At 35.5% G+C, this 17,255-nt stretch overlaps 1 protein-coding gene across 2 annotated transcripts in view; it reads right to left on the bottom strand.

Moving 5' to 3' along the window:
• Positions 1-17,255, bottom strand: part of GAS2 (growth arrest specific 2) — a 78,906-nt gene that overhangs the window by 13,689 nt on the left and 47,962 nt on the right. Inside the window, exons 7-8 of one of the 2 annotated variants that reach the window (XM_066320555.1) lie at positions 15,262-15,369; positions 14,743-15,048 (exon numbers count right to left, since the gene is read on the bottom strand). In XM_066320555.1, the coding sequence (XP_066176652.1) occupies positions 15,007-15,048; positions 15,262-15,369 (150 nt within the window). In that variant the 3' untranslated portion in view covers positions 14,743-15,006. Of the gene's footprint in view, positions 1-14,742; positions 15,049-15,261; positions 15,370-17,255 lie in introns of those variants that run through there. The other variant, XM_066320554.1, reaches the window with a different exon arrangement.

Here is a 17,255-nt window from a genome sequence, read left to right as displayed (position 1 = left end):
TCTCCTTTCCCCTTTAATATGTAAACTTGTTTCTGATTTAGACCTGATTCCTGGCAAAGGTGTTTTCCTCAGCACTCATTTGTGTATAGCTGGGCTCTGTGTTGACTCTCTTGTCTTAGAGAACACAAACCACTTCTCATTTACCCAGAAGCATGAATAAATTTTATAATATCCAGTCCTGTATTTCAGGACAGGAAGGCAGAGCTGGCACATGTAATAGGAACAGAAGCAGTACTTCCATTGCATGTATGCTTTTAAATCGTGATTGCAATAGCAATTATTATTTGTAATAGCAATTCTTGCAATAGCAAGAATTATGTAAAACTCCTTTAAAAGAGTGTAACTCCTTTAAAAGAGCTTTGTTTAGACACACCCAGTATGTAAGCATCAAGTATGCAAGTACTTCATCCTTACATTTTGCTTCCTTCAGAGATGTGCTTCTCATTTATTGCCAGAATAACAGATTTTCCTTTGATAGAGATGTACTTTTCACTTATTGCCAGAATAACAGATTTTCCTTTGATAATGTTCCAATAGAGTGATAGAGAATTTAATGAATAGTTACAAGATGACATCATGCTATGATGATATTATTCTGAGGTGGTTTGAGGGGTTTAGGGTTTGGAGGTTTTTTTTGGGTTGTGTTTGTTGGGCTTGGGCTTTTGTGGTTTTTGCAGTTTCTTTTTAAGGTGATCAGGTGATGCCTCGGTCAAGCCTGGAAAAGCAATGGAAACGTTCTTGACTGAAATGCCTTCTCAAATATTGTCTCTCATTCATTGCTGCTACATCTGAACTATGGGGTAGACAGTACTTCCTGAATGCTGTTCCCTGGCCATATCTTAATCCATGAGAAGGCAAGATTTTATTTTGTTTTAACCTTACCTCTCCTCCTGTTTTCAGGTTATCACAGAAGAGGCACCACAACAACTCCACCTGCATACTCCATTTGAACTTTTAAGAAACTCTTGTGTGTCCAAAATTATATCTACTTCATATTTTAAACACAGACCTGACTAGGAACCACTGTTGCAGTTTCTAAAAATTTCAGTTGACTGTCTACAGGTCTGTTAAATCTTTAAAGCTTTATTCAATTTTTATTGAGCAACCAATTTCCCAACCAGCACTGAGGAAAGTAATTTCTACAGACTCTTTATGCACTGATCTTTGCCTTCACAGTGTCTCTCCCCATATTCAGTTTAATAGATACTTTTCATTACAGTGCATATGTTCTGCAAAACAGTTTGACTAGATTAAAAATTAGCATGGAGACATAAATATTTCAAACTCAGGGCCAAAACAGAAAAGGTTAAATCAACATTTCCTTCTTGCATTTACATACTTAAAGGGTCCAGTTCTCTCTTTTAATTCACCTGGATGTCTAAAGATTAGCCAGTTAACATATTAACTCTCCTTGATGTATTTTAAGTTGACAGCACCGAAATTTTTAGTCAAAGGACTATGGTTTCACAGATAGTAGCGTGGCATTTGTGTGCACCTCTGTGTAACTGTGTGCATACACACTCTCACACAAAATACATGAAGTACCCTGTGCCCAGGTAAGATGGGCTACAAAGCAGACAAGAGTTCCTAAATGCAAACATATGGGTTAAGTTGGTAGATCATAATATATTTCATACTTTTTTCCACTTCTGTATTATGAATAAAGCAAAATGAATGTGTGTTGTAAAACAAAGCTTCTTCAGACTGGAGAATCTATTAAGTTGGTGTTAGCTTTTGTTCTAAAAAGACTTTGCTTTTTCAACAGTTTTTGTTATTATGCTAATCTTGAAAGCCAAAACTAATAGTTAGGACAAGACTTTTAGTTCTAATTGCATCATGGATAGCCCCGGGCAGTAGCTCTAAACAGAGATAAAGCTACAGAGATCTCTCCCTTACACAAGCCTTGCTAATGCTAGGCACCAGTGCTGAGAAATTCCTTCCATGTCACTTTCTTCTCAAAGTATCTCCTAAGCAGTTATTATGAATTTCTTATGAATTTCGAACAGCTAAAGAAACATGAATGTGAAGATGATAGTGTAAAATGTAATTATGTCTATTTTCACATCAACATCATCTTTCATCATCAGGATAACTCTTAGTTTTTGAATTGGACTCTTGACTTCAGTATTAGCAAAAAGGGGATATTACATAAAAATTCCTGAAGTATTAAATGTCAATACATTCATAGTCACTAAAATCTGCAAAAAATTACTTGATGGCTCAAAGCCAAATGCAGCCAGAGTCTTAAGCTTCAAAAAATACTCATTGACAAATGTTTTGGATATACATATACACACATTGCCAGACCTGAATCAAACACTTGATCTCCACATTTCCTACAGCAAAGATTTCATGCCACAGACACCATGGTATATAGCATAAACCTTTGAGCTCTAAGGCATCTCCTCTGGCCCAGACCTCAGGCCAGGTTTTGGACTAAATGGAAACAAAAGTAGAGAACAGACAGAGTTAGAGAAGCACCATCACAAGCCTTTGTCAGTGTGTTACTGACATACTGTAATTACAGACATATTGCTTTTCACCATTCTGAAAGAAGGGATGTGGATGCTTTGCACAAAAAGCCTTTGCCCTACTATTCCATATACACTGAGATACTCCAAAAGCACTGGTTGCTTACTCAATAGCTTTTTTTGTCCTGATGAGATTTCCTGAAGCACTGAGAACCAGCTTTGCTTCTCTGAGATTTAATTTTTTGGTGATGTTTGCAAGAGACTTAGGGCTAGGTCAAGACTGAATATTAAAACGATAATAGCTAATTAAAAAAAACCCTGAACAAAACCACATCCCCCTTGCTATTACTTTTCCTCAGTTGGAAATGTGTTCTAAAATTAGGAGAGTAAGACTGTAACTCTGAGTAAATTAGCTACATTATACCTGAATCTGTAACAAAATTATACACAATTATCAATGCATACAGACCAGGTTTTCATGGGCTCCTTAAAAATATGGGTTTATGTCCAGAATTGCCTTAAGTAGGACTTGCTGTAGCATCTTTTACAAACAAAATACGTTTTTCCTGTTTAAACAAAAACAAAACAGGGGAAAAAAAATAAACCCACCACTCTAGCAAAGACTAAAGAGAAGGAGGGAGACTTGAGAAGAATACATGCTTTCAGCATGAAATTGCCATTCTTTGACTTATCAACACTTTGAGAAACTAGGGTGGAGAGAAGAAAATGAAATAGAAACAGGGTTCTTTGTACCCTAATGAAATGCCTTATTTTCTTTCTCCCTCTTGCCTGTCAGTAAATCATGCAGAAGTTGTTAAGTAAAAGAAATTTGCATGAGCACCACTGAAATTTCTCAAAACTTGGGTTTTTTGCAGCCTACCATTTTAATTGGTTTATGTGAGTTGAGTTTGAAGGTTCTACACAGAATTCTGAATACTACTGTGGTTCTACACCTTAGGCACAACAGAAATACATTCTAAAGAAAACTTAAAATAAAAATCTAAAAATATCTAAACATACATTTTGACTGGGAAAGGTTTTAGGTTAGGAATTTTTAAAGCTTATCATATAAAGAATTCAATTTGTTGTTCAAAACAATATTCAGGTATTATCTCCAACTACAGTGAAAATAAGTGAGCTATATTATTTTAACTGGGCATATAACAGGCTAACTAATGGCAACATTTTTCTCAGGTCTGATATGGAAAATGAAACCTGAGATGTAAAAGGAAAAACTGCTTCAAAAATTTTTAATGTATTCCCTTGAAGGAAACCAGGAGGTATTTTGGAACCTGAAGCAAAACCAGTTCAGCTTAGCTCAAATATCTTCTAGGGAAAGCAACATGCTAGAGCCAAATGGTATCAAAAGGTTAAACATATGTGTCAGTTAAAAAAAAAATAAAAAGGAAATTATTCTAATAGAAACTCATTTTGTTACTTAGCTGGGTCATCTTTAAGTGATCTCCTGATATGCTTGCTCCCTGCCAAATCACACTAGGAGAACAGGGCCAGGAAGGCATCAGTTGGTTGCCAAGCCAAAAGGCCCTGGGTACACCTGTCTCTGAATCTCCCTGTCAGAACCTGGTTCTCACCAGAACCACCTGCAGCAGCACAAATCCATCGTTACTCTGATGGAAAGATTCAGAATTGTGTCTGGGTTCCAGATTGAAACTCAGAGCGTAGAGAGCAAGTGTTCCTTGAGATCTTTGTTGAAAAGGAAAAATAAAAATTAAAAACTCACGAAAAGGAAGGGTTTAAGATGGGAGGGTTGCAGAGGCAGAACACAGATGAGGCAGAAACCAGTTCCTTTACAGGTAGTCTAACACGTGAAAAACTTTGACACAGAGGCAGAAACCCATTTCGTACATATTTAAAAAACCTTTGAGATTATTAAAACTTACTTCAAATAAGACAGGAAATTATCATTGTTATGCATTTGTCAAATTGTTATAAATATGTCTCCTTATGAATAAATAATTACTCAAATACAATAAAGTTCACATTAGGCTAACGTGGTAATATGTTAAAGCTTATATGAGAAAAGCAAGACTGTCAAAGGCAGTAAATACAGCAGAGGAAGCAGCAATTTTCCTTCTGCTGTGCTGTGAGAAGACAGGGCAAAGGGTAATGGTTTTAAAACTGGTGGGAGAGTTGATTTAGATTAGATATAAGGAATAAGTGTTTTACAATGAGGGTGATGAGGCCATGGAACAGGTTTCCGAGAGAGGCTGTGGATGTCCCATCCTGGAAACATTCAATGTTGCATTTTATCTTCTTTTTGCCAGGATTGGGATTAAATGTGCATGACGGTATTTCTTGTTCAGACTCAGATGTTTATTAATTCTTCTCTACATTTCAGTCTCACAAGCTGTGAGTTCTAAAATGGCCCCTATCTCTCTCTCTACAAGGCCTTTTAAAGATAAACTGTCCAGCTAAGAAATGACACCTCAATTATTTTTACTTTTAAACCAATAACCAACCACCCCTGGCCCATAATGGGGATTTTCTATCCAATTACAAAATACCACCCAGACCCAGGAAGAAGAAGGTGAAAAAGAAGGACTGGCCTCTGCCCTAAAATCTCCATCTTGCTTTATATATATATATGTATATTACTATATTTTAAACCCTTAAACTCTAAGTTTTCCACCCTGTGATATTACACACTTCTATTCACACTACACACCCATAATCCCAGTGCTGTCATTCAATTTTGGAAGCCTTCTCCACGGCCTCAGGTGAAATGCAGTGTTTTCTTGGGGGTCAGTGCCTGTCAGCACAGAAAGTCTGAAATTCTCAGTGCCCAGGGTTCCAACAATTCAAGGCCAGGTTGGACAGGTGAGCAACTTGGTCTAGTTGAAGATACAAGAAGCTTGGACTAGATTACCTCTAAAGGTCCCTTCCAAATGAAATCATTCTATGATTTTATGTATGATAAAACCTTAATGCAAATTTAAAAATTACTTAATGTCATGTCAGTATTATTTACAAAAGTAATCACAACCTAATAATTAACACAAAAGGCATGTTTTGGGCAACAGTTCTGGCTCTCTTCTGAATTTTAAAAGCTTCAGACAGAGTTGCATCTAGTTGGTTAGAGAAGAGGTGTATTCTTAGGACTGCAAAACCTAAAATATCTTGTAAAATGTCTAATAAATTCCATAGCATAAGTTCATCTAAATATATGTGTTTATAACAACTAAAGCACTTCAGCATCTGTTGCCATGATTGAAATTCTATCTTAATAACATAAGACAACTTTAGTGTCCTGGTATGTGAAATTTGAGTGGGGAGGAGCTTGAGCTATGTTTTAAAGCTTAAGAAAAATCCATTTCTGATGAGCTGAAAAGAAGGCATGATAGCCCACCATAAAACAATCTGTATCAAGGGATGCTGATCTATGACTTGAAGAGCAGTCTACAGCTGGTCTTCAGTTTAGTAGATGCTGGCTTTTGGTAAATACACTTAAGATAACAGTTGACTCTGGGATCTCCCAAGTTTACTAATCTTTGGAAAAGAAAATGTTTTCTGTGTTTAAAACTTCCTTATAGCAACATATTCTTGTTTTGTTCTGAGTTTCAAAAATCAGTGACAACAAGAAGAGTAAAAGGAATGCTCCTAAACTTCCATTAAAGCATGCAAAACACTGTTTAAATGTCAGAGCAGTTTTACATCTGTTAGATCTTAATGAGATTTGTAAAACAAACTGTTAAAAAAAAGTATTTAAAAAGTTCTAGAAATTTGAATATTCACCATTTTCAAAATCAAAGTATAGCGGAAAGTTTATTTTTATTTTTCACAGCTAACCCTCAATGAAAGAGTTCATTACTAGAAGACAATCACCAATAAAGCATTTCTGGAAGTATGCTGAACTATATTGTTTACAGAAAGGAATAAATAATTGCAACTACATATTCAGTTTTAATTCCAAACTCCACATTAGGATGTAAGTTTTATCCCTTGGCTTGTGTGGGCTACCACTGACTTCAGGATATTTCTAACGACTTGAATCCATCTCAAAGTTGGTACTTACTCTGTAGCATTCATGTGATAATTAATAAACTCTTCCTCAAGGCAAAAATGCAGTAATTACACTTAATGTTCTGTTGCTAAAGGACAGAAATTACACAGCAAATTTCAGTGAAAATTAGTTACTTGATGCACAAAGCATGTAAGTGGTCCTGGACTCAAACCTCTAATATCAAGAAGAAAATAACCAAACCCAAAGAAAATAAAGTCAGGATGAAAGGGTGGGGTTTGTAGGACATTTGTGATTTCTGCTGGTGGAGGTGCCATGGAAGCACAATCCTGGTTCCATGTGAACTGGCACAGTCACTTGATCCAGCTGTTTCCATTTGTGATACACAAGGAGATGACCAGCTCAAAAAGCAGAGATAGTAACTAATACACATTAGTCTAGGATCTTACAGGGACCTGTGCAGAGCTTCTAGAACCTCTACTTTAATCTGTTCATGTATTTTGATCATAAACTAAATTTTATACAGTTCAGCACAAATAGTTGAAGGATATGTTGTCATTATATTAGAATAACATATATAATGAAATTTGAGTGCACTTAATCTTAAAGCCTCTTTCCATATTTATACCTTAATGCAGGCAAGAATATTTGCCAGTCATTTTTTCTTTAATTATTTACATTAACAAACAGAATTTAAAATATAAAGTAAAAATAGCTATGAATACTATCCTATATTATTAAAAGCAAATTATATTTAAAGGGAATTTTTTAATGTTGTAGTCAGATAAAAGTCCAATAATATGCACTGAAAAAGCATTATTCAATATATCCTAAGAGTACTATTTCTATGTTATTGCAATATAAGAGAGATACACTGAATTTATTATGACTGTTTCATACTCTTTGGCTCCTAGAAGAATAAATAATTAAAAGGTCATAACTGTTATGGATAAAGGTCTCATTGTTTTATTCCTTTGCTACCACAAGAGTTTCTTGTTAAATAATTCTTTTTACTTTTTGAAAGATAAATCTATTCCTACAGATGCAGATGCAGCTAAAGTTTTGTGGTTTTTTTTTTCTTTTAAAGTTGGAACATAACATCTCAAAATAGAATTTTAATAAGTCAACGTAAAACATAACCACACAATTTATAACACAATATATATTCTTATATATAAGAATATATCAGATTGACAATTTAACTTTTACACTTTTTAATCTGGAAGATAAATAATTGAAAATGCCATGTAACTCTGTAGTTTGATTATCAACCCCATTAATCATCATAGAAAATAGAGAGGAATTTATTGTTCCTCCCCACTGAAAGAACCCTGTAGGAGATGTGAAGGTATCCCTCTGATTCTAAAAAAACCCAAAACAAAAACAACAACAACTAACCAACCAAACAACTTCCACACACAAAAAAACACCCCCACCACCAAAAAAAAAAAACCCCAAACAACAACAAAAAAACAACTTCTTAAGAGAATAAAACCCAAAAATATAAATTCAACTTCCCCCATCTCTCTAGACAGAGTAGGCATCTGACAACTTCTCCTAGAAAAGACAAAATCCTAGTGGAACAGATCATTTGGTAAATTTTCTGCCATGCAAATTATGACTATTCTCATTAAAATACATATTCTGTATTTCAACATGAGAAAGGATTTGGAAGTATTGACTACTTTTCCTCTAGTCAGAACAAGAAGGTGTCACAGAGGACAAAGTCATCAATAAACACATGGGATGAAATCCTGGTGTGTTGATACAGTGCAAAACAGTACTTTATACCTTTACATGCATGTTGCCAGAGGTGCAGTGGAGACTGAGAACAAAATGTAGCACATACATTTTTGGTGAACAACATGAATGCTTACAAAGTGTAACTGGACATGGCAAGAGGAAAAAACTTGCTTTCACACTGACAAGAGAACTAGAAACAAATAAAATATATTTTTATGTGCACTCTGTTATTTTAGGAATCGAAAGGTAAAAACACATTGTATTAAATATTTTAAAAGCCCACATACCACTTCTGCTAAAACTTGGCCAGCCCTGTTCTGTGCAGAACCATCATTCCTGAGTCAAGAGTTAAAGCCCACCTGGAAATTCCCAGGTAGGCTAAGATTTCTCTATCAGTATTACACTAAAGCTAGGGAATATGGCAATAGATGATCCATGCCTGAATCCTAAATGTCCAGTGACAATCCCTTATGAACAGTTCAGAGGCTTTGGTTAACCAATGCCACCACATAAACCACATTTATTCTTTTCTCCAGATGGCAGCATGAGTTATGTTTACAGTATAAAAGTATACTATACACAGTGTATATCATAAAGAATCAGGTGAGTTTTGTCCTTTCAAATTAGCATTGTATAGTAATTATCTAAACCTACAGTGAAGAATATTAACCTAAATTCACCCTAAGAAATATTTCAGCATTCTTCTATAAAAGACAGACATACTTACCTTGACTCTGCTAAATATAATTCCCCTCAGTGTCATACCTAGTCAACTCACCAAAGGAGAAATTCAAAGAAGAAATACAAAGTTCAGTGCTATCCTTTAAGAGCAACACTACAAATAGCAGCATCTCCATTTCTAAAGCATCAGGTCTAATAAACTGTTTTCTAAACTGTGAGTACATGCTCTGTCTCATCATTAATGCAGAATATATTATTGTCTAGTAAATGTCAAATGGATTCTTACAAAGTGATTAATCTATTTAACAGAAGCACAAGAAAATAACTGAAAGGAAGGAAATTCTTTCCCTCATTAGCATTTTCAGTATAACCTTATGGGACTCAAAGCTTAGTTCTCATCAATACACTATAAATAAATGGCTTTTTGTTTGGAAAATTCTTGTTTGTAGATTAATGGTGGACTTGATTAGCAGTCTATATGTGCTCTTAGCTGGAAGGAGTGGAGGGGAGTTATATAATTTGGTCTATTTTTGTATTCTCGGTATTGAGGGAAAAAAGAAGTCTAAAATAATGAGATCAACAATACATATTTTCTAGCTCTGTTACTCATCTTTACTTACCTTTAAAGTATTGACAAGTTTTTGCATAATTAATTGTCACACAGAAGATACTTCTTATGCTGGTGTGCAGGGTAATTTTACCTTGGTTTATTCCTGCCAGAGATTAAACTCAGGCACCTGGGGAATGTTTTTCTTTGCCATCTTTAGCTCTTTCTAAGGAAATCAGCTGAGTTTTAGGGTGATGCTTTTAGACACAAAGCTTCAGAGTACTCTACCCTACTCTCCCTCCTAAGGAGAATTCTTTTTCTACTCATTTCAGGTAATGTAAATATTGTTATAACTTCAGTTCTAGAAGCCTAAATTATAAATACTCTGACAGAAATTACCACAGGTGCATTAGTCATTTCAAGAACTAGAATGCTGCGCTTCTTAAAGATGGACTGTGCCCTAAAAAAGCACAATATGATTTGCTAAAAATTTTTCTTATCTCCAAGTGGAGTTCTCATTGTGCAGTAATGCATAGAGGGAGACACTGGGAATTAAAGAATATTAGATTTGTATTGTCCACAGAAGGAGGTCACTGAGGCAAACAAGTCTAAGCTGGTGAGAAAAACTGCAGAGCTACTGCACAGCCTGCCAGTTCCACTGAACATTGCATCAAAGATATAGTCTGTAAAAAAAATTCCACCAAGTCTAACAAGAACTTCATTGGATGAAAGTAAAAAGGAGTAATTTCAACAGTTTTCCATTTAAGCTAATAAGGTGTCTTACAAGGGCTGGGGTTTTTTGTAAAGTTTCTGATGAATCCTTTCAAAGTTCCAGGCACTAAATTAACATGAAAGGCTGTGCAAATGCAGTGAGAAAAGATAGAAAATCAAATCAAGAGGGGCAAAAATTATTTATTTAATTTCTCATACTTTATGGGTTTGGATAGTGCTCAGTGAAACAGTCAACTATTTACTAGAAATATCAGTTTTTCAAAGGACCAGATAGTGGAGCTGTAGCTGCTTTTCTATTGAGTGCAAAACCAGCACCATCAGGTACAGTGAGGAAAGAGATTTCCATGGGCTTCTGGCTCCATGGAGGCATCTAAGCCTACATAAGAAAAGCTGAAGGCAGGAAAAAAAAAATAAAAGGAGAGGCAGAGAGAAAGGTTAACTAAAAGAACAAGAAAGCTGCAACTTAAGCTGGGCAGGGCAGGGTTCTGCCTAATGTCGACAGATTAGTGACTGAGTATAGAACAAAACAGATTTCCTGACAGTTCTATGGGCAGCACTCAACTCCAGCCTCCCACCGACATGTTCAGGATCATTGTTTGCCCAAGAGTTTCTGAATCTTGTGGAGTGACTTTTACTGGCCCTTTAAGGATATATTTTTTATTAAACAATAAATGAGGCTTGAGACGGTTGAGAAGAATTCCACCTTCAGTAGCGCAATCAAGACTGAAATGACATCTATTCTGGGATTGTAAAGCTGTTGGAGAGGAATTGGCACAGAGTAAAGAAGTGTCCAGCTGAAAGGTCTACAAAAGCACCTTGTGTCTGGACATAAACTAGGGCTGGACTGCAGACATGCCTTTCCCTAGGTCTTTTGCAGTCTGGAGTTGAGAATTACTGTAGTTTTCTACAGACACAAGAAGACTGAGATCAGAAGCCCAGAGAGACCAATGACTATTGCTGCCCTGAGGCCCAAGATGCATCTTCAGAATTCACTCACAAGATCCCAGGCATCCCACTGTATCTCCTTTAGAGTTAGGTTAATTAAAACTCCTGATCTGCCCATGATTTGACATTTTAAACACCCTGGAAAGTTATTTCTTATGGATAAAGCTTAGGAAAGGATTTTCACAACTAAAAACATAAACTGTTTTGCAGATTGGAAGTGAATAGGCCTGGGAAAGGCAGAACTATGAAAATCTCTGGAATAAGGAAGACAAAAAAGTCTAGGAAAATGATGCTGAAGGAAAAACAAAAGACAGAAACATACCATGCAAAACCTATGAGTACAACTTATGGACAACTTTGAATTGGAAAGGCAGAACAAAGCATTTGCGTCTTGAGATCTGTATACTCAATCTGCTTTCTATTTCTCCTTATTTCCAGTTCTTCTATGGTATATGGTACATCACCTCTACCTGGAAGGTTTGGAGTAAAATGTACTTCTATATTTAAACACAAGTACATTTTTTTCACCAGGAAGAGGCAATAGGGCATACTAGATTGTCTACAGAGTGATCATTTTATATATATAAAACCACACATATTACATATACATTGTGTTAGTAAATCTGAAAATAAGGTTTCTACACAGGTGCTGTAGCAGGTAAATAACACCTTTCCTTTCCTGTGATTTAGAAGAAGAAATTATTAAACAAACAATTTTTTACTACTATTGCACAATAATGTTGCATGATATTAATTATTAAGAATACAAGGTCAATCATTTAAAAGCAATCACATACTTATCAACTGGTCTGTAAGACAGAGAACATCTCTATGCCACAGGAAAAATCAGAAGCTTTAAAACCAGGACCCATATATCACCTGATGTGGCTTCAGTTGCACTAAAGATAATTCCCTAACAATTTGAGTATCATCATGGGTATGGACCAAAAATGACAGATCTTGGAGAGAGAAGCTGGTTAGTTTGTGGGAAATGTTCATACTGATGCATTATATAACGCAACATGAGGTAACTTGGAAACAGAATTCCTGTCACTGAAACTGTTAAAAAAGTACTTTTTGTAAAGGTGTGACTGACTTCTCTTACTATAAAAATCTTTCTTAATAACGACTTTGCTGCCTTCTGCAAGAAGCAAGCATTCTGAACTCTGTGACTCTCTTTCCCAATTTATAAAAAAAAAAACATTTGTACAAGTTTTCATGACTTGCTATTCTTTATTTTTAAAAACAGGCTTATTCATTCAGTTCCATTCTGAAAGATTAAGGCAGGATGGTAGGAGAGTAAAAAGGCAAATGATTAATTGTATGTTGCACACATACAGGGATCCCACTAATTGTAAACCAATGTTTCAGTTTAAAATAAGCTGGTCATTTATTTCAACTTATTAATACAATCCATTTCTGTAAAACATGTCTTCCATATTTTCTGTGTAAGTGGAATTTAGACTCATTCCTATTTGGAAGGAAGGAAAAGGAATCTACAAGCAGATACATTTTTACTGAAAATAAATTTTTAGCATCTAAGCCACCACAGCATTATGTTAATCATTTTCAGTTTATGCATTATGGGATCACTTCATCCGTAAAAAAATGCTTTTGGGGTATGCAATTTTATCAGGAAATTTAAGTATCTTAATGGTTTCCTGAAGTTTCATAAATTCTCTTAATTCACAGATTTAAAACTTCTATGAGGAATTTAAATGTTTCACATGTTAAAAAAATAAAAATTACTTTAATTTAAGTGGACCCTTACTCCTGTGCTTTTTGCTGTATATTCCAAAGGGTTTCCTTTCCTTAGAATTACTTTAAATTGACACATATAATTTGTTTCTGTGAATTTTTGCATGAAATCAAAAAATTCACTCTTCCCTGTTTCATTTTTGCTTTGCTGTTCCTTCTTCAGTTATTTTATATACAGATATAAATTAATAAAAAGAAGAATTTGGGGCACATTCTCTTCTGGTTTGTATGCTGGTTTTGGGGTTTTTAACTAACAGAACTTGCAGAATTAGAAAAAAAATTTTACAGATATTATATTATTAAATAATTTCTGAAAAAATAATCTTAACCATCAATTACTAGGAGTTAACTCCTACCACAAGGCATACTTGTAGCATCACTGAAATGATGGAAGTATTAAATTCTATGGAGGTTACTGGGAGAAGCTAATAGGCTAATACAGTAAACCACCTTAAAACAATGAAACTTTGGGTTGTAAACCAATGGCATGTGTTTGGCTGTGTCATGCTGTGCAAAGAACATGCAGCGTAGGAGGAGCTACCTCAGTGGCATCAAACAGGGTGCCAAATACCAAAAAAATTAAAAACCAGCTCCATATCCTAAATGTGCTTTTTCACAAGTGTCCAAAGGATTCCAAAGAAAGGCTAATGAATCTAGTTATGTACACAAGAACATGTACAGTGAAGCAGAAAAACTTACTGTGATCCAGTGAAGTGTTCCAAAATGAAGTTCAAACCAACCAAAACCAAAAGACAACTGACTTTTAAAACCTAGGAACATGAACTTGTTCCCACTGAAATGCATGGCAAGTTTCCATTGATAGAAGTTTTGTGGGAATGATCTTTAATACTGCTGTTTAATACCTAATCTATATTACTGTTATTTTTTTGCACAATTCAACTTGGAATGCAGTCGTGTGATTTAAAAAGGGTGTTTTGTTTGCAAACTTGGAATGAAATCTGGCTTGGACTACATTGCATAATAAAGAAGTAAGCAAAAGGGAATTTGATACTCACCATTCTGGCAGAACTCAAGTTTCTCAAAACTAAAAGATTAAAAATACTTTGATACTGTTTTTAAAACGAAAACCAAAAGGAAGAAAATGTAAATGTTAAACTGTGCCAGATTACTGAGGTCTTCGGTTATTAAGCATTACCTTCTTCAAAGTGGTTTGAAACCAATAATAGAGCTATTACCTAAATATACTGCAGAATTAAAAACATCTCACTGGCTACAAACCAGAAAAGCTAGTAATCCTTTATATAGCATGTTAAATCTCAAACTATCTGTGAGATTTAATAAATGTCTTATTTCTTCTTCTTTATGACCTATTACTGAATTAATTAGGAGTTCTCAATACTTATTCAGCACAGTGCTCATACATGTTCCCAACTTCACACTCCTGAGAAAACCCAAATCCTTATCTGGCTTCATTGTAAGTTATGTTAAGCAGAAGTTTATGACTGAATAAGCACTCTGGTATTTTGCTGAACCAGGAACTTGACTTCTACAGATAAGAAGGAGTCCCTCTGACTTCTTCTGTTTACAAGTGCTCAGTTTTATCAGGTCACAGTTACGTGCCTTTAGTAAAATAGGGATAACAGTTACTGGAGAGCAAGACCTTTCATTTTGTCAAGTCATGCCTCAGGAATAGTGCATGTGGAAGGGAAGATGGAAAGACGCAATAGTATGAATCAGATTCTTAACATACAACTACAAGAATAACAAGATTAGCATGTTTTCAATTATTGTTACCATAGACACATATAGGGAAAATTAGGTGGATAAGAATAATTAAGCTTTGAAAGTATAGATGTGCTAAATTCAGCCATATAATAACGCTAGCAAATATTGACACTGATTAGCTTTGTGCTATGGGAGTTAATAAAGTCTGAAAGACAACTCTGGGTTTGGAAATATCTGTTAATCAAATTAAATACTGTGGATTTTAACGGTTTGCTCATGCTGCTTTACTGATATATCTCAGTCATGACTTGGCAATTCAATGATCATGAAGCCTTTGATCTGTTTCCTGACCTGTTCAATAGCATCAGTCAAAACAGAGTGGGAGAAAAGCTGTTTTAATGCAGCTTTTGGATATTCTTTCCAGCCAAACTCAGAAGTCACCAGGTCCATTTCTGAAGTCTTTTCTATTGGTTGCAATTGATTAAAGAGAGAGCGAATTCAATGACCTGAAGTCAGAAGGATATTTATCACATACTGATAATTCCTTGGGTCAGTTAGCACACCGTAGGTTATTTATTCTCCAACCGTGTCACAAAAATGAGTCAGTGCTGATTAACCAGAAAATATTTTTTTCCTCTTAATCAGTGATGTAATTTTCAAAGTGAAAGGTAGCAGTAAAGTAAAACAAAAGTAAAAATAAAAAAGTGGAAGATCTTTACCCTAATAAAAAGGATCTTCTCTCCAACTCTGTATCTTCCCTGTGAAAGACGCTCCACGCAGAACTTAGTAGGGCATTTACAAGGTGGATCTTCAGAAATGTGTTTAACCTATAAAACAAGAAGTTATTAATGGAAACTGTTTAAAATAGCATGAATAGTAAAACATTCCGTAAGAAACTTGTCATAATGTATCATTTGCTATAAATGTTAATTGATGATATTTTTCTTGGTTTTTCTTAACATTTCTGTAACCCCAGAAAGCACCTTATGGTGCTTCCAACAGCAACGATTTAGTAGCTGAGTTTAAAATGTCACACAGTTCAGCATCGAATTTGCACTCTTTATCTGAAGTCACGCAGTTTGTTACATGGAGTTTAGCACCAAACTTTTGTAAATGTATTCTCAGTATTTTATGATGAATCAGCTCAAAGTACTAATACAGCTCGCAGGCAAAATGAAGATGTCATAAGGTGCATCCTGCCTTCTAAATATTTATTAATATAGAGGAATCTTCCTTGCAAGTAAGAGGCTCTGCCTCTTTAAAATTGTGCACTAACACCTTAGGAAAAAAGCATACAGAAAATAGTGTGACATGGTTTAAAATTCATGCCAAGACACTCCCCAGTAGTTTCAGCTGCCCTTTGATGATTTCCTTGTTAGGGCTAGTTCAATCAAAGTTAATTTAAAGGGACCTCAAGTACACTATCATTGCCAAACCTAACTACATAGCCCCAAAAACAAGGGCTGAGAAAAAACAGATGAAAGCCACTTTCCTGCTTGTTATTTGATGCATCAGCTTGGCTTTGACCTCCTTGGTCTGGCATGTGCTACCAAAGGCAGTTACGTTTAGTAAAAGTATATTTTGCACTCTTCAATGATGGGAAAGTAGGAAAGAATATCAAATATCAATATCAAATCTATATCAAAAGAGCAGATCTTGCTGTGAAACTCTTACTTGACATTCAAATTGCACTTCTGCATAAGAACAGCAAGAATAAGTGCAGCATTTCCACGCCCTGTGGTTTTCTTGGACAAAGTATGTACCAATATGTCAGAATCAAACCATGCAAAATGCCAGAGGAACTTGTAGATGTTTGAATGAATCATGTTTTGAATTTCAGATCAGTTACTCAAGTGATTTTTATCAACATGGATGAGGCCTAGTCTCCATTTCTGGTGAATAAACTATTTAGATAGTCAATGTACAATAGGAATAACTTACATGAAATCAGTGGTTGATGACTTAAATCCAAGTGTGGGTTGTTGAGGGTGAAAAAGATGTACTCCTGTATTCCTTGGGATGTGGCACCAAGACTGGTACCAGTGCTTAGGGAGCTTTTTGGCAATGGCCCTCTGAATACTGTTCAATCATCAGGGATTCCTGACATAATATCCTACGGCATTTATCACCCTGAGAGCTGAAAATGGGTAGTAGGAACTTAATGCTTCATCCACCAGAGTTCATACAAGGAACCAAAACCCCAGAGCAGCTGGGCCTAAACGAGTTCAAGGTTGCTTTGAACTGTGTAAGCAAAATAGACCCATCTTCAGCCTGTGGAGAATTAAAGTCAACAGATCTATCCTGGTGTACAAGAGAGGATAATAAGATATTCACTGCTGATCCTGCTCTTAAGGGTTCCATTGCCTTACTGTCCCAAAGGACACAGAAGTACTGAGTGGAATTTGGAAATCAAATCAGGAAGCAGAGGGAGGAATTATATTCTATTTTATTTTGTGTCTGGACTACATGAGCAACTGCTGCTATTTTATAGTGTGAGTGTCTGGGGCAGTGCGGGTCAGGAATCTAGCTGGATGAATTCCATTCTGTTTCTCTCCTTGCTGCTTTCTAAATTAAAGGAGGTGGTTAGAGAAAGCCTGCACACTCTGTTCAATTTCTGCATGATATGCAGTTGCCAGCCTCCTTCTACACATAACTGTTCTTTCTCAGCTCTGTCGAAACACGAGTGCTTTTGCAAAGTTAAGGAAGAAATACA

The sequence above is a fragment of the Sylvia atricapilla genome, chromosome 6, assembly GCF_009819655.1.
Source record: "Sylvia atricapilla isolate bSylAtr1 chromosome 6, bSylAtr1.pri, whole genome shotgun sequence".
Taxonomy (NCBI): domain Eukaryota; kingdom Metazoa; phylum Chordata; class Aves; order Passeriformes; family Sylviidae; genus Sylvia; species Sylvia atricapilla.
The sequence above is the reverse complement of the archived record's forward strand: the minus strand, read 5'-3'. Positions and strand labels throughout refer to the sequence as shown.